The 19,306-nt window shown below is 35.0% G+C and overlaps 1 protein-coding gene across 2 annotated transcripts in view; it reads right to left on the bottom strand.

Annotated features, from left to right (window-relative positions):
* srgap2 (SLIT-ROBO Rho GTPase activating protein 2) overlaps positions 1-19,306 on the bottom strand; it is a 63,094-nt gene that overhangs the window by 33,520 nt on the left and 10,268 nt on the right. For both annotated transcript variants that reach the window (XM_073825322.1, XM_073825323.1), the window contains exons 2-7: positions 18,758-18,820; positions 10,883-11,098; positions 8,455-8,583; positions 5,948-6,169; positions 2,374-2,475; positions 1,296-1,493 (exon numbers count right to left, since the gene is read on the bottom strand). In XM_073825322.1, coding sequence (XP_073681423.1) covers positions 1,296-1,493; positions 2,374-2,475; positions 5,948-6,169; positions 8,455-8,583; positions 10,883-11,098; positions 18,758-18,784 — 894 coding nt within the window. In that variant the 5' untranslated portion in view covers positions 18,785-18,820. The remainder of the gene's footprint in view (positions 1-1,295; positions 1,494-2,373; positions 2,476-5,947; positions 6,170-8,454; positions 8,584-10,882; positions 11,099-18,757; positions 18,821-19,306) is intronic.

Below are 19,306 nucleotides of genomic sequence, written 5' to 3'. Positions count from 1 at the left end.
GGAATATTTGTAGCAATAGCCAAAAAATACATTGTATGGGTCAAAATGATCGATTTTTCTTTTACGCCAAAAATCATTAGGATAAATAATGTTCCATGAAGATATTTTTCAAATGTCCTACTGTATATATTAAAACTCAATTTTTAATCAGTAATATGCATTGCTAAAAACTTTATTTGAACAACTTCAAAGACGATTTTCTCAGTATTTAGATTTTTTAGCACCCTCCGATTCCAGATTTTCTGTAATAGCTGTATCTAGGCCAAATATTGTCCAATCCTAACAAACCATACATCAATGGAAAACTTATTTATTATATAATTTAAAAAAAAAATGACTCTTATGATTGGTTCTGCGGTCCAGAGTCACATATATACTTGATAGACTAATAGATAAACAATATTTTTGTTATTATTTTTCAAACAAATAATATTATTTGAAACTCTAGATGGTGCAGTCTGACTCAATCTGACATAATGACATTATTAGTCACATTACGCAGCTGATTGGTTCTTTTCGTATCAGCAGTCAATGAGCTTGCTACTCAATATTCAAATATTCGGCTAGCGCTGGCTGTGGCAGTCGCAATGTGCTTCAGAAATAAATAAACCCTCCACCTCCCCAGCTCCACCTGTATAGATCCACTACGGTGTGATTTCATATATGTCATATATGAAGGTTATTTCCTATATATGTGCAGCAGCAGTATTTCTTTCATACTCACAGAAGCATGTGTGTGGATGTATTAGCAGTAGAAAGTCTTGGTAATTGCTCTGCCGCAGCAGTAGCGTATTCCGTCAAGACCAAACACATTAAAACAGTCATGTACATTACTATGCTAAAATCTTAGAGTTCTGTCATGACAGAACTAACAGATAACTTTTTTTATATTTTGCTCCCTGGGCATTGCTACACTGCTGCTTCTGTGTTCTAGGTATTTTGTAAAATCTGTCTGGAGAACAAATTCCTCTTTAATGCTATTTGTCGAATTACAACGTAACACAGTTTCAGCTGTCTACAAACAAGCACAGATCAATGAACAGCAGTCAACTGCAGCAGTCTCCTCTAATTGCCGTCTTTTCAATCAAAGGCTTCTTAAAAGCCTCTGATAGAGAGGAAAGGACATTAAGCTGTATCTCAAACACTAAATCTCTTATCTCTCCCTTCATCACTCTTCCTTTCCTATTTCTCTTTATGGCCAGCTACAGATTTCCCACCGTCCAATCCTCCACACCCTTTCTTCAACCCTGTGACCCTGTATTAAACTGATTTCTCTCATTCTCCGTCTCATTTACCGTGAAGTAAAACTGTTCTGTCTCCTGCTGGTTGGCTCGTCTCTTGGCCAGGCTGGGTTTGCTCATGAAAGATTCAGACATGGTGGACTTGACAGACTCCATTGAGTTACTGTGGTGGAAGCAGTCAGTCACATCAAAGTCCTCAATGGTCACCATGTCCTGGATGGTCTGTAGAGTGGCCTCCATCGTCTTCTTCACCTGGAGAAAGAGCATGTCTATTATAGCCTGTGAATCTTCATTACAATGTACAAACCCACTGGTGCACTGCATTAAATAATTTTCTTGGTTATTTCTGTCTTGTTTTCCATTAAAAGTATAAAAGAAAATAAGGTGGAAAACTGCATGAGATACTATTTTTTTTATTTTTCATGAGCATAAAACTGACTACATTTTATTAGATTAATATTTTAAAATAAGAAGGATTTTAAAATAAGAAGTCAAAAACGCTGATTAAGTAAATCATTTTTTTCCCAGTGTCGAGAAACTGATGTTTTATGAAGTTTTTGTTTTTAATACCACAAATGCCTGAGTAAAAGAGATATTAAATAAACAGAACATGGAGAAAGTTTAATGCTTATTTGAAACACTAACATTAACCCATTACCACTGTTACACTACCTCCCTAGTTCAAACAGTACCATTTAAAACACATTACATTGCCTTTTGTGGAAGCCCAAACAGAATCAGAATCCATGCTGATGGATTTTTAGATAAATGTTTAATCATAATGTTAAAGCTAAACTCTTATTGGCTTAACTTTTCATCAAATTAGCCAAAATGCTTTATAAACAACACACTCAAGGGGGCAAACACTCTTGTAGCGCCAAGGTCATAGGTTCAGTTTAGACAAAAGTGTCTGGAAAATGTATAAATTAAAAAAAATTCAGCATGTAAATCTGTGAAATTGTGTGTAAAGATGACTGCTGAATCAAAACTGCTTTGATTCAGTCCAATGCTTTGATATGAAACAGTGCACATCAACAGAAACAAGTAAACTGTGAAAAAGTTCAACAGATAAGATGTAATATAAACATAATTTGTTGTGCATATTGTATTTGTTGGACTGTGTGTACGTCACCTCTTCATTCTCTATTTTCAGTGTGGACAGACGGGACTGTAGCTGCTGGCATCTCTGGATCAGCTCTCCCTGCACGGGCAGCTGGGCACACATATGTCCCACCTGAGGGAGAAAGAGAGAAGAAAGAGCTTGTGAACTTCAACAGCAGAAGGAGAACTAAAGCAAGACCATCTCCAGCAGTGATAACAAAGCTGATGTGCCCATATGCTCTGAAAAACAGAGTGACCCCAGCTAGCCTCTATCTGCTTCTCTCGTTTGCTCTTTTTCACACTCTCTCTTTTCTTTGCCCATAACAGCTGGGGAACATCTGGCTCACTGTGGTCCACCCTCTCCCAGAGGGCTGAACGCACGACGGGGCACATGTGCACTGGGGAAAACCAGCTGCTCTGTTCATCACTCACTTACAAACATCTAGGACCCCTGATGCAAGGTTGACTAATAACAAAAACATCAGCATAAAGTTCAGCACAGCAGAAAAGTAAGGAAGCCCATTTCAGCCACTGAATAAAAAAGGTTATCTTTTTAGGTCACAAGACTTTTTTTCTCATAACTGCATTAAACAAACTCTCAATTCTGACTTTTGTTCCTCAGAATTGCGTGATATAAACTCACAATTGTGAGTTGTGAAGTCAGAATTGCGATATATATAAACTCACAATTCTGACTTTTTCTTAGAATTGCATAATATAAACGTGCAATTGTGAGTTACAAAGTCAGAATTGTAAAACAGAAACCCACAATTCTGACTTTTTTCTTAGAATTGCATGATATAAACTCACAATTGTGAGTTTCTATCTCGCATTTCTGAAGTTATTCTGAAGTGAAACTCTCAATTGTGATTTTTTTCATAGAATTGCAAGTTTATGTCATAATTCTGACTTTAAAACAAAATAATTGTGAGATAAAAACATGTAATTCTGACTTTTTCCTCAAATGCGAGTTTGTATCTCGCAATTCTGACTTTTTCTTGCAATTGCAAGTTTATGTCTCACGATTCTGACTTTTTTTCTCAGAATTGTGGGATATTAACTCACAACTTACAAAGTAACAAAATAAAAAAAAAATTAAATAGAATATAAGAAAATAGAATTAAGAAACAACTAATAACATATTTCTGCAAACTACAGTACCTTACTGTTGGGTGTTTATAGGTGATGTGACATTAGCAGTTTGGTGACACAAATGACACAAAATCCTCTCTCACCTTTAATTAAAATAAAGTAAAAATAATATATAAAATAAAATAAATATAAAAAAAGAGAAAAATAATAAAACAAAACAAAACAAAAAAAACAAAACAAAATAAAATAAAAGAAAATAAATAAAATAAAATCCCAGAGCGGACAATTTCTGTGTGTTTCAATATATAAATCACAGCACCTACAGTGCCTTGCGAAAGTATTCATACTCTTTTTTGTTATGTTTTGTTATGTTGCAGCCTTATGTTAAACTGCTTTATTACTTTTTTTTCCCACATCAATCTACATCTCATACACCATAATGACAAAGCACAAAAAAGGCTTGTAACAACTTTGCAACTTTCATACCCTTTTCTGGGACACTTAAAATTTAGCTCAGGAGCATTCATATTGCTTCTAGATGTTACTACACTTCGAGTGGAGTTAAACTGTGGCAAATTCATTTGAATGAGTATGATTTAGAAAGGCACACACCTCTCAGAAAAGGTTTAACGGCTGAAAGTGCATATCAGAGCAAAAATCAAGTCCTGAGGTCAAGATAACTGCCTGTAGAGCTCAGTGACAGACTTGCTGCATTGAAGGTTCACAGAAGCATGTAGCCTCCATTATCCATAATGGAAGACGATTGGAGCAACTAGGACTCTAGAAAATGTCTGCCAACCCCCATCCAAGCTGACAGAGCTTGAGAGGTGAAAAGGTGAGGCAAAGAATGGCAGATAATTGCCAGATGCAGATGTGCAAAGCTTGTCACATCATACCCAAAAAGACTTGAGGCTGAAAAGGTGCTTCAACTATGTACTGAGTATAGGGTAAGAATACTTATGCAATGTACTTATTTCAGTGTTTTGTTTTTAATAAATTTGTAAAATTTGCAAATCTGGTTTTTGCTTTGTCATTATTATGGTGTATGGAGTGTAAATTGATGGGGGAACAAAACTAATTTAAAGCAGTTTAACATAATGCTGCAACAAAACAAAACGTGAAAAAAATGAAAGGGTATGAATACTTTTGCAAGGCACTGTATATATGACCCTGGCCTACAAAACCAGTCATAAGGGTACATTTTTTCATAGTGAGATTTATACATCATTGATTTATCACACCATTGTTAGGATAGGACAATATTTGGCTGAGATACAACTATTTGAGGGTACAAAAATATCAATATATTGAGAAAATCACCTTTAAAGTTGTTCAAATAAAGATCTTAGCTATGTATATTACTAATCAAAAATTAGGGTTTTGATATATTTACGGTAGGAAATGTACAAAATGTCTTCATGGAACATGATCTTTACTGATTTTTGGCATAAATGAAAAAACTATCATTTTGACCCATGCAATGCATTGTTGGCTATTGCTACAAATATACCTGTGCTACTTATTACTGGTTTTGTGGTCCAGGGTCACATAGCAGTCAACTTGCCATAATAATAGTGAATAATATACAATATGTGACCCTGGACCACAAAACCAGTCTTAAGTCGCTGGGGTATATTTGTAGCAATAGCCAAAAATACATTGTATGGGTCAAAATTATTGATTTTTCTTTTATGCCAAAAATCATTAGGAAATTAAGTAAAGATCATGTTCCATGAAGATTTTTTTGTAAAATTCCTACTATAAATATATCAAAATGTAATTTTTGATTAGTAATATGCATTAAGAACTTAATTTGGACAACTTTAAAGATGATTTTCTCAGTATTTTGATTTTTTTTGCACCCTCAGATTCCAGATTTTCAAATAGTTGTATCTCGGCCAAATATTGTCCTATCCTAACAAACCATACATCAATAGAAAGCTTATTTATTGAGCTTGCATATGATGTATACATCTCAGTTTTGTAGAATTTAACCTTATGACTGGTTTTGTGGTCCAGGGTCACATATAATAGCAGGACAGTCTAATGAGAACATACAATAATACAGGGCTGAAGCAACAGAGTTCTCTCAGCAGCAGGCATGTCTGTCACTGTGCAACAATCAGATTGAGAAATGCTTCATTCCTCTTGAGATGTCTGGGTTTGTTTGGGCATGCAATGAGACACAGTCTCGCAAGAGTCACATGTAACAGCAGGACACATCGTCTCATAAATACAATGCTGATGGTTGTGTAACAGTATAACCGACTGGTATTTAGCATAGCTGATTTCTTGATATCATCAAGATGTTTAATATATTAGAGCAAAAGCACTTGGCACCAGTAAAACCTCACTCAGTTGCCTAAGACTGTCTGTGTGCCATTGTTTACCCACATTGTAACTATGCTGTTGGTATATTGCTTGGGGCATGAAAATTATTACCATCACTGCATATTCCATTCCTTCTTTTTACCAATGTCAAGTCATAAGCAATAACAATCACACCAACTGACCATATCACCCATGTGAGACTGGAAATCGAAGCGCATCGGAGGGCAGAAGACATTGTTGTAGGTCTCCATGACCCGCTGTTTGTCCGCATTGGCCTCCAGATTCTCCGCAGCGTTCTCAATGGTCTCCAGACCACCGTGCTTGGAAGTCTCCACGTTAAACTCGGCCGAGAGGTAGGTACGCAGTGCACGGTTCAGGCTAGCATGGTAGCCCAGGTCACAGCACTGAGAAAGAGGGGAAAAAAGGGGTATTTTGAGATTTAATGTCAATTTTGAGTTGGGAAAAGCAGCAAAATCTGGAGTAAAACAACATTTATGCAACAGGCAGAGACTTTTAAATCAAACACCCAAAAATGAGAATTCTGTCATTCATTACCCTCATGTCGTTCCAAACCCGTAAGATCTTTGTTTATCTTCGGAACATAAATTAAGATTATTCTGATTAAAATCCTAGAGCTCTCTGGCCCTCCATAGACAGCAAGGGTCCTTCCACATTCAAGGTCCAGAAAGGTACCAAGAACTTTAACAAATAGTCCATGTGACATCAATGGTTTAACGGTAATATTCCAAAGCTACTTTTTTGAATACTTTTTGTGTGCAAATATAAACCCAAAATAAATTTTCTGGAATGAACAAAGGTCTTATGGTTTCGGAACAACATGAGGGTGAGTAATTAATGACCAAAATTTCATTTTTGGGTAAACTAACCATTTAAAAGTACATTCAAGTACATTTTTGTTAGTACTAAAAAATAAAACCCCAAGAAACCCATTTTTGGCTATTATTCTGGCATGGTTACAACTTCACTTTCATGCTCTGATTGTTTTAAATGAAGACTGCTCAGATTAAATCCATCATTTGCAGTTCCTCACTCAAAAAGAGGACGCCGTGTTGTGTGGGGCCCCTGTGTGTTGCAGTTGAAGGTAATATGAGGAGGAGATTTCAGTACTTTGTGAGTGCTTTGTTAGGTGTCAGATGTTGATTTGGTGGGACAAGTAGGCCCTCTTGCGTAGCTCACACAGAGGGCTGCTACAGGTCTACCTTCAGGGTCAAACTTGAGTAAAGAAGTCTGATGAAGCAGCACACTGTCAGAGGGTATTACTACATATTTAGGGCATTACACTTGTAGGGCTGCACAGTATACTGGAAAAAAAGTACCAGGGTATAAAAAAAAAAAAAAAAGTTTGCCTGTGCTCAAGAATGGATACAATTCTTGATAAGTTTACTTCATAGATTTATAAAATTAAGGTTGAACCACAGGTGTCACATGGACTATTTTAACATTGTCCTTACTACCCTTCAGTGGCTTAAACGTGGTAGTTGCGTTGCTGTCAAAGCAGGATCAGAAAGCTTTTTGGTTTAAACAAATATATCTTAATTTGTGTTCCTGAAGATAAACGAAGGTCTTATGTATTTCAAATGACATGAGGGTGAGTAATTAATGACAGAATTTACATTTTTGAGTGAACTGTCCCTTTAAACGGTTTAATTCTGTCATGTCTGTACAACAAATCAGATGGGTTTATTAACCAAAATGATGCAATGTAATGTAATTTCTCAATGATGAAGCTGAATTACTTAATTATATTTTTAAGCAAAAATTAAAGACAAGACCATACGATAGCTCAAAACCTTTTTTGAATGATTGAACTAGTGAAGCAGTTTGATAAACAGAAAAAAAACTCATAATCTTAACATTTATCATAAATTATTTACTTTCTGACAGGCCTAGTTTTATTTCATCAGCTGCTCTGAGCTTGTTTACTTGTTTACTGAATACGATATTGATTTAGCATCGATACTGAGACATCGACACCTGGCAACGTACATTTCAAAAACCCTTCGATTAAACAAAAACTAAAATTGCAGTTTCAATGCAGCTTCAAAAGGCTTTACACAATCCCAGCCGAGGAATATAGGTCCTATCTAGCTAAAACGAAACTTTTTAACCACAAATATTTGTCTCACACTAGCTCTGCGGTGCATATATGCGACTTAACGCATTACATAATCACATTCCAAAGGTCACATGTTGTTAGTTCTTCGCCTGTGTATTTTGGTTCAAAAAAGTATTGTAGGGCAATATCATTTTCTCCTCCAACTTTTTGTGTAAAGTGTGTTTGACTTTCTTTGCATGTTCACTTTGTAAACACTGGGTTGGTACTTTCATCTACATCACGTGTGACCTTTCCTACGTACTACGTGAAGCCAAGATAGTGCAAGACGAGCATATGTGGTTAAAAAAAGAATATAAATGTTTAATATTTTTAGAAAATTACAGATTGTTCCACTAGATGAGACCCTTATTCCTCAGCTGGGATTGTGTAAAGCCCTTTGAAGCTGCATTGAAACTGCAGTTTGGACCTTCAACCCATTGATCCCTATTGAAGTCCACTATATGGAGAAAATCCTGGAATGTTTTCCTCAAAAACCTTAATTTATTTTCGACTGAAGAAAGAAAGACATGAACATCTTGGCTCTTTGAAGAGATGAGACAAAGGTGGACTTACATCTATGAGGTCAGACAGATCATGGATGTAGTATTTGAAGACACAGCTGTTGGTGGCCTCCAGAGCCAGAAGATACTCATTCCTGGCCTTGATGGCTTTCAGCTTGTTCTCAGTGTATTTCGCTTGCCGCTGAGAATAAAAAAACACAAAACCAGGAGACAACAGATGAGAAAAGGACAGATTTTTCCACAGTGCATAATGACAAAGCATCATAAATTCAAACATGAAGTCATAGTATGGTCACAAACATCTATTTTAATATTTTTGAACAGTTTGGAATGGTTTGGAACAGCATGAGTGGAGGTAAATAATAACAGACTTCTTATTTTTGATTGATCAAAACCTTTAAAGCTAACATTAAAACGTGAGCTTATGATGGATGGCACCTTGTTTAGTTTCTACTAGCCTGCCTTGAATAGGCTGCCACCACAAACTGCACTACATTTCCATCTGTAAATGCTGCTGGGGTGACCACAGGCTCTCTCTAGCGGGATATACATAGAGAAGCTGCTGTTGGTCTTGTGGAAACAGAGGTGGCCCTGGAACAACCCAGCGATGATCCCATAAATCATTCCGTAAGCTGGTAGTACTGGACAGAGATGGTAACCGGAGGAATCCAGAAGAACAAAGACCTGGATTGACAACAATATCTGGGCCAGACATGCTAATGCCTGACCCCTGACCCTATGTCATCTCATTACATCATCCAATGACATTCTACAACACAGTATACACAGTCATTGGGGAGCCATTCATTTGATGAATTAAACTGCCATTTAGTGTTTGGGATTACCATATCAAATTGGAAATTTCAGGAATTTTGCAGCCTGGAATTTCAGAAATACAAGCATGTAAGATGAAGCCTTGTTTTATCCTAATAGTTTATTTTGTGATAAGGACCCGCTGATTGTACATTATACTGTTATTTTACATTTCTACTTGCAAAATTAAAAGATCACAGTCACAGTCACTGATTTTATTTCATATTATTTTATATTTTAATTGATTAGTACGCTTTTATTTTATTTATGTTATATATATATATATATATATATATATATATATATATATATATATATATATATATTTTTTTTTTTTTTTTTTTATTGACATGAAAGGTCCACTATTGGTCACCTATTTTATTTCTATTCATTTTTCGAACAAGAAAATACCATTGGCGGTAACCAATTTTATTTTTATTTTTTTTTATTTTGTTTAAAATGTATGGAAACACCATTTCTAGTCACCTATTTAATTTTTTATTTTTGTATAAATTATAATATCAAGCCTTGTTTTATCCTAAGAGTTTATTTTGTGATAATGACTAGCTGATTGGACTATCAAAAGACCATTGGTGGTTAAATTTTATTTTATTATTTTATTTTACTTTATTGACCACTGTTGGTCACCTTTTTTTATTTGTATTTATTTTTTGATTATAAAAAGACCATTGGTGATGTTTTTTTTTAAATTATTATTATTATTATTATTATTATTATTATTATTATTATATTTATTTTATTTTATTAACATTAAAGGCCCACTGTTGGTCACCTATTTTTATTTATTTTTTTTTGAACATGAAAAGAACATTGGCCATTACCAATTTTATTATTATTATTTTTTTTAATTTAATGAATATGAAAACACCATTCCTTTTTTATATACATTATTTAATTAGTTTTTTTTTATATTTTATTGACATGAAAGGCCCACTGTTGGTCACAGTGTGTGTGTATAAAAATTGTTACTAAATATAAATTACTTTAATTAGTTATTATATAATTATTTAATAAATTAATCAATTATGTAATTTGTACAAACATTAATTTATTTTATGTTATTGACATAAAAGGGTCACTGTTGGTCATCTATTTTTTATAAAAATTTTAACATGAAAAGACCATTGACCATTGCTAATTTTATATTTATTTTTGTAATTAATTATTATGGAAATACAATTTTATTTCATTTTAATTTTTTGAACTGAAGAATACAGTTAACCAATCAGAATGAAGTATTCCGAAGAGCCATGTGGACAGCACAGTATTATTTAGACATGATAAGCATGGATTACATATCTGACACATGTTATAAATTGAATAAACCACTGTCAACAGGTCATTAAAGCTGTCCAGGATCAGGTTTAGGACCCTCAACACCATCTGGCAGTGACGGCATCCTCTGTATCTCTCATCAACTCACTGCTCCCTACGCGCTCCCATTTCAGCCTCTGTCTCTCAACTCCCACTCTGTCACCTTTCCCATTTCCCTGAAATCTCCCTCCATCTGTTCATTCTTCTCCTGCCCACGTTCACCTTTTCTCCACATTCTCTGTTTAAACTGTCCAAGAAACTGATTTCTCCTTACATGAACTCTTTTCTCACCCCATTACGACTCATTTGAACTCTGTGATCTCACTGCTTACCTTCTCCTTCATCTTCTCGATCTTCTTGACAGAGCTGCGCCGCACGTGTTTCTCCTCGATCTTGATGTTTGTGAGGGAGTCGGGCGAGCGCGGGGTCTGCCTGTCCTCGTGTCGGACGCTGCGGCTCATCTGTTTCTCCTCCTGCTTCTCCGCGTCCTTCAGCTTGCTTTCGGCATTGATGCTGTCCATGTTGTACATGTGATAGGTCTTCATCACCTGTGCAGTAAAGAAAAGAAGATTAAAATGATTTTGAATTTTGTGATTTTTGAACATGTGCAATAAGGATCCTTACAGGTGGTTGTGCTCATGAAGGTAGTTTGAAAGGAAAGATTACACACAAGAACCTGGCTGAAACTTAAAACGATGACCTATCAGCTTCAACACCACAGTTATTATATCAAAACACTGCTACAGGCCCGAATCATTCACACAAATGCTTTACACTCACAGTCAGGCATGCAGAACCTTTTTAGCTCAGTGTGTTTGTACAGACTAAAACTTCAGCAGAGCCTCTATGCTAAAGAAAATTACATACTCTAGCCCAATTTATTAGCTGTTATTGCTTATTCCCAGTATCTCATCAGTTCAAATGACAGAGGAAGAAAATTCACCATCCAGATTTATTACTTTAGATAGACTGTAAACCATGCAGAAGTCATATACTGAGTATTAGTGTTGGGCGATATGCTCAATTTTCATATCGCCCTATCGTCAGCCTGAGAGATCGCCGATACACGATACTATCGTGCTAATTTAATTAATTATCTATGTACTAAATTCCTTATTCGTTTTGTAAAGGTAGACTTTCTTTTGGCATATGATTAAGTTGTGCGTGTACAGAGCGCTGACTGTAATTCTGCCGGAGTTGTTCAAGTTACTTTCGGTTTCATTCTCTGCTATCGTCAGTGAGTGAGTTGTAAATGTGCGTGCCAGAATGTAAATGAATGAATCTTTCTTTACCCGTCATTGCGATAATGTTACCGCTGTATGTCTGACCGTTATCATCAGGTGATGTTATAGTTCAGATCATATTGAATGCGGAGAAGTGATGCGCGTGTAATTCACGTGTGTATGTTTAGCGCCATCTGATCGCATCGTAATTCTAATTAACGCCTATAGATGTTACTGAGATGACTGTTTATGTTTACTATATACAGACTGATTATGATACATCGTATTTAATTCAACCTGAACCAGGTTTTACTACCTCTGTTATCCTAATGACTGCAATGCTAATATAATATAACACTCCTTTTAGAATCTACCACCCTACTGTATGATGAAAATCTCCCATTTTCACTGCACGAGGTGCGTTAAGGCGCTGTGGCCTCTCTGTGCGTATGTTTATACCGCGGCAAGTTTATGAAGCATCCTAGAACAGACTCTCTGTGCTGCATTGCTAAAGTTAAGTTCTTTGTTGACGAATAATAATAATTATCGTCTAACTATCGTCAAAGGCATCATCAACAGGCGATATCTCTGACTATCGTCGATACACGATACTATCGTCTATCGGCACAACCCTACTGAGTATACTCTACCATACACCGTAAAAGTAAAGGGATAGTTCACCTAAAAAACAAAAATTCTGTCATTAATTAGGCACTGTTATGTAGTTCGAAAACTGTAAGATACCCAAGAGCTTTCTGACCCTACATAATCGAGTAATCGTTTGATTATTCTAGTAATTAATTGAGTAATCAGATTATTATAATACATTTTTTGTGGTAATTAAAAAAATCCAAGGTGAAATGCTACAGCCACTGAATTATTAATATATTAATTATTGAATATGAATATAAAGGCACACTCACTGCATGACAGATTCAGAGGCGCCGGTGTGGTAACTTGCTCTTAAAATTTACATTTACAAGTTATACACCTTTTAAATCTGTAAAGACTCTACAGTTATTTGCGTGCACTCACAATAACAACAAAATGTGCTTTTGTAAAATAATGAAAATAAACAGGATTGGCTTTCTGCTGTCTCGGTCTCTGTGAACTTGAGTGTGAAACTTCGAAACTCTGTGTATACTTGTCTTACAGACATGAAAATCTATAGAGAGTGAAATGTCTACTTTTAAATGAACCAATTCAAATAGAAAACAATATTCTCAGATTATGTAATCCATATGAAACATGCATACAGGCGCATCACTACTGTGGAGATGACAAGTCAGTGTCAACGACTTCATCTCTTAAGCCGAAAACAAAGAAAGCACTAGTTTATCAATACATTAATAAAACATTAATGCGGTGTTCTTGTTGTTTTTCCCTGACACATTCATAATTATTATATCTGTCGGTGCGCTGTGGCAAGCTTTTTTTTTTTTTTGCATGCGCTTGAACGCTTATTAGGCTATGTAGACAATAAAAGGCTCATTATTATGATTTATATGGTTTATTAATAAACATGCGACTAATAGTTCACTAACGCTTAAAATGAATGACTAGTAATCAACCAGAAAAAATCTTTAGTCGAGGGCAGCCCTAGTTAACATATTGAGGTATTGATGTATTCTCCTGTGTTTGCATAGTTTTATAAATGATTTACCTTACAAATCTGATGAAAAAGCACACATTGCGTATCCAGATGAACGTTACAAATAAACCCAAACTCACAGCAATATGCAGAGATAGAGTTTGAGACGCTTCACACTTGTAAATGATAACTGTTTGTCTGGAGCAGCATTTACTGTGAACAGAGCCGCTCTGAGATTTAATTCGAGTGTTGCGTTTGTGAATTAACAATAGCATTATTCTTTTTTTACGATGTTTAAATAGGTTTAAATTATCATTCAGCCTTGGAAAATGGTCTAATAATGAATTTCATGGATTCTCGTTCATTAAAGGTTGTATCAGCGATTTCTAGCCTAAAACATAAAGTGTCAATTTCAGCTGACCTTTCTTCACTTTCCGCTCGCTGCTTGCCCCATAAATTGTCTGTGAATAAACCGAGTCTCTCTGGTCAGCCTAGGGTTCGAGATATGCCAAAAAAACAATCGGCACTACCAACCTTTCCACAGATAAACAAACAGTGTTCCAACCAATCAGCGTCAGGGGTTTGGTGTTGTGGACTTTCCTACTGGTGCAGGGATGTGAGGGAGGCGGAGCGAAAGTCCACAACACCAAACCCCTGACGCTGATTGGTTGGAACACTGTTTGTTTATCTGTGGAAAGGTTGGTAGTGCCGATTGTTTTTTTGGCATATCTCGGACCCTAGGCTGACCAGAGAGACGCGGTTTTTTCACAGACAATTTATGGGGCAGGCAGCGAGCGGATCGTGATGAAAGGTCAGCTGAATTTGACACTTTATGTTTCAGGCTAGAAATCGCTGATACAACCTTTAAATGCGCCACTTCCTGTATTTATTACTTGACATGGGCAAATAGCAATCAAGGATTTTTTTTTTAAATCAAGGAATCGTGACAGCCTTAATAGACAGCAATGAAACTACCATGTTTAATGTTTAAGGCCCAGAAAGGACAGTAAGGACATCGCTAAAATAGCCCATGTGACATTAGTTGTTTAACCATAATGTTATGAAGCTACATAAAAATGGTAGTCGCGTTGCTGTCTATGCAGGGTCACAAAGTTCTCAGACTTCTTAAAAAAATATTTTAATTTGCGTTCCAAAGATGAACAAAGGTCTTATGGGTTTGGAACGACATGAGGGTAAGTAACTAATAACAGAATTTAAATTTTTGGGTGAACTATCCTGTTTTTCTTCTTTTGAAATAAAAGAGTTTGATGAAACACAGGATGAAAACATCCCGTAACTTCCAGAACACAAAACTTCCTTCTAAAATGGCCATTTATGTAACTTTGATGCTGAAACTGATTACATTAATATGTATTACCATTTCATAATATAAAATAGAAACGATCACAAATAGCAAGGAACACATAAAACAATACAGCCCCTATAAAATTAAGCAATTACGTCCAATGTCCAATGAGAGACAATGGTGAAACTCTCATCTGTGACTGTTTCCAAGGAAGACACCACCAAGCTTGATAGCTAGTGTTCAGCAGATGCGTAATCTGGGATTGGGATTGAAGGGAGGATCTGATTCCAAACTTCTGCTCCTTTGAGAGGAATGTCACAGAGTGACGCCATTCTTGTGCTTGCAATCAAACTCGCTGCCAAGAGCGGAGAGATGATACCAAGCCATCACTCGCTGTCTGTGAGAGAGAGAAAGTTAATGGACTCCATTTCCCTCCATTTAACACTGGCTTTCATGAGTGTGTCAGCCTCCATGAGGGGCATAATAAATTTAGTAAGCTCTTTGCAATGTCATCATTAATAGGAAACACTTACAGGGGGAATTTGGCAAACATACTTGTGGGCAGATCTCAATGGCCTTTTCTTGCTCTTGTAAAGTGCAAAAAAGTGTCAGGCTCATTCCCAGTTCTTAAAGAAAAATGTTTCACAGAAGAAAGTCATATAGGTTCGACACGAGGGCGGGTAAATGATGACAGAGTTCGAATTTTTAGGTGAACTACTGAACTAGCCACTGTTGAGCTTCTGAAAAAGAATGCAGAGGATTGTAAAGAGGAAAGTCGATTCGTCACGTTGTTCACCATTTTCGGCCCTGTGGGGTTTCTCTCAGATCCAAAAGGCTGAGATAATCATCATCAGCTTTTCCATTCATTCCTTCCTTTCTTCATATAAAGCACAGATGTCACTAAAAATGGTGCCAGGTTTATTTTCATCATCCTTAACTCTTTAATTAAAGGATTTGCTTACTTTGCTTTACTTTTTATGGGGTATTGAAATGGGTAACAGTCATTTCCCAGGAGAACATGTGTGGATGTGTATGGGGGGAATCCAGTCTCCATTCAAAGTAGGCCAATATGACGGGTCCTCCTCCTACCACATTTGAGTCCAGAATGCCCCACCCTGAAAACCCCAAACTATTCCTTCCTCCCCCACAAAAACGAGGAATACAAAATATGCGGCGATTACAAAGGACATTTCTTATTTGATTTCTTCTCCCAGTAAAAATCAAAGCCTGCAATCATTAGGATTATTTTAGCTGTGCCGCTAATTAAAGGCATGTATGTGTGGAAGCCCCATGCAACACTGTGCTGTGTTTCAGAAAGTAGAACTGATGCACACCCCTATATAGCAGGATAATAACAACATGACTTACATCCACTGAATCATTCCTGAATTTTCCGTGCACCAGTGCTAATTTCGGCACTGCCAGGGAACATGGGTCTCTGCGGTGGTAGGGTGACTGCAAAACTAAGTCTATAAAACAGTAATCATACTGCCATTGAGGGTTAAAATAGAGGTTAACTGCCATTTAAGTTTTTTTTTCGTGCTAAAATGTAAACACTGGCAGAGTTTCCTATAAGGCACTTTCCAAAAATAGGGTACATGTTTCTGTATTACTTTTCATTTTGTGTAAAAGGCACAAAAAACATATAGTTATTATAGTGACAATGATCAAATGTTAAGTAAAATCATTACTATTTTTTTTATTAATTAATTAATTTATTTATTTATTTATTTATTTATTTAGAATACATTTGGTCTATTTGATTTTAATCTTTATTGCTAGAAAATATAACCAAATAAAATAGTTCATTTTTAATAGATTTGGTCTATTTGATATTATTCTTTATTGCTAGAAAATAACAAATTCATTTATTCATTCATTTTTAATACATTTGGTTTATTTGATTTGAATCTTTATTGCTAGAAAATACAAAATATAAATAAAATAAAATATAAAAAATAAAACAAAATAAAATTTATTGATTTTAAGCACATTTGACCTATTTGGTAAAAAAAATGTAATTCATTCATTCATTTATTCATTCATTTTAAGTATATTTGGTCTATTTGATTTTGATCTTTATTGCTAGAAAAAAAATACAAATGAAATGAAATAAAATTCATTTTTTAATACATTTGGTCTATTTGATTTTAAAACTAACAAAATACAAATAAAATAAAATAAATAAAAAAATGCATTCATTTATTAATTTCAAATACATTTGGTCTATCTGATTTTAATCTTTATTGCTAGAAAATAACAAAATATAAATAAAATAAAATAAATTAGTTAGTTGATTCATTCATTAATTTTGAATACATCTGGTCTATTTGATTTTAATCTTTATTGCTAGAAAATAACAAAACATAAATAAAATAAAAATTCATTAATTTTTAATACATTTGGTCTATTTGATTTAAATCTTTATTGCTAGAAAATAACATAACAAATAAATAAAATAAAATTCATTCATTCATTCATTTTTAATACATTTGATTTATTTTATTTTTATTGTTATTGTTAGAAAATAATAAAAATAAATAAAATAAAATGTATTGATTTATTTGAAATACATTTGGTCTAATTGATTTTAATCTTTATTGCTGGAAAATAACAAAAAAATAAATAAAGGAAAGAAAAGAAAAATTAATTCATTCATTTGTAATACATTTGATAGCAAAGGCAACATTGAAGGCAATGAAGGCAACACCACATGTCTATTTGATTTTAAACTTTATTTCTAGAAAATAAAATGTAAAATAAAATAAAATATTAAAATAAAATAGTCTTCCTGTCTAGTCTTCCTAGTTTTCCTGACTTCATTTTCTTTTCGTTATTGTGAACTAAAACTATTAAAACAGTTTTTAAGTTTTGTTAATAGCTGAAATAAAATTAAATATAAATATTATTAAAAAAAACTTTAAAGAAAACTAGAAATGTTGCCTTTGCTATTAAAATAACTGAAACAAAATTAATTATACAAAACATTGATAAATACTAGTATAAATGTATATATTATACTAAAATAAGACTGTATTTAATGATGATTTATTGAAAAATAAATAAATGGCTAAAATTACTGAAACAAAATTAAGCAAAACAGAAATAACAAAAATGACAAACGACTCTAACCAAACCACTAAAACTTAAACTGAAAATACAAAATTAAAAGCTAATACAAAATATCAATAAATACAAGTAGTAGTGTAAAAATCATACAAACACAGCACTGCATTTTATGATGACTTTTTGAAAAATTAAAAAGCCTTCCTGTTTAAGAGTTTCGGGCCTGTTTCATACCATGTTCAAGAAAAGTGCCATGACCTCATCAGTGGAAATGTAGCTTGTTCACATTTTCCATTTTAAAAATGGCATATTCTGTGACAAATTATTGGGACAGAATAAAAAAAGAAGTGAATGGTGCTTGAGGAAGTCTATAAAACATACAGCATAGCTGGAACATAATAAAATCTTCTGTGATAAGTAACAAGTGAGAGCCATTTCCGCTTTTCTGACCCACAATTTTTGATGGCATTGCCATCCTGAGAACATCATCACCATTTGGAGAGCTCTTATACGTGTTCTTCTGTGCCATTGCAAAAGCAATAGATCTGCTTTAGAGTATCAGGTAGGCTACAAGCAGTCAATCCGTGTGCCAGCTGGTTAGATTCATTGCTGGCTGAGGACTATAATTACTATCATTCACTACTTGTTCATGTACCCTGTCTTACTGAGGAATTACAAGGAATGTCTGGTAAAACATTGTTTTGTTCACATACACACAACCCCATTTCAAGGCACATAAACATTAAGAACCGATTAAACGGTTCCATCTAGCCTCTTTAAAACTACAATTCTGACACACCCTGTAACACAACCACACACAGGGGGGCACACAGTGACTAAAAGCTCTCAAAATATTTTCAACACGAAGAAAAAGTAACTATAGCCAATCCCACGCCTCAAAAACACTGATTGGACTACAACCACAAGAGACTAAAATAACCACTCCACCAGAGCAGAGACTGCCTTGCTGCAGCAGACCAGTGCAGAGGAACCAGAGATTTTGGCTGTGTTTATATCTTACCGTGTACAATTCGTTGAGGACCTTCATCAAATCCTCCTGCAGCTGGAGGCCCACCTCTTTACTCTGTAAGAGAAAAGAAAAAAACATTAGTATAAGACAAATAGAGGGAGATAATAGTGTAGAGCGTGATTAACAGTAGCGTGCTGCTCTTTATTACAACCGACTATCATTTTTGGGCTGTGAGCCCTGAAGCTGTCACTGTTAAACTGATGAGGCGCTTTTCTGCCCTCTCAGTAATGAAGGTCAGCATCAGCTAACCTCAAACACATCCAGTTCAATACAGTCCTGCCCAAATCGTCACATTATACCGGAACACTGCACATTGGGCACGTGGAAATGAGAGTTTTCAGAGTGAGAAATGGCGACCAATGGTCAAAGCCTCTTTTTTTAGTTCAATAAAATGGGTTGAAACCAGGGATGCACCGAATTTTTTCACAGAAAAAGAGAAAAACGGCTGAAAATATGAGGCAAAAATATTTTCGGTTTTGGTTTTCGGCCAAGGGCATCCAGAATATTTGGTTTCGGTTTCTTTGAGCTTTTATTTGAGCT

Source organism: Garra rufa, chromosome 20 (genome assembly GCF_049309525.1).
Source record: "Garra rufa chromosome 20, GarRuf1.0, whole genome shotgun sequence".
NCBI lineage: Eukaryota > Metazoa > Chordata > Actinopteri > Cypriniformes > Cyprinidae > Garra > Garra rufa.
This window is presented reverse-complemented; position numbering and strand designations above follow the sequence as displayed.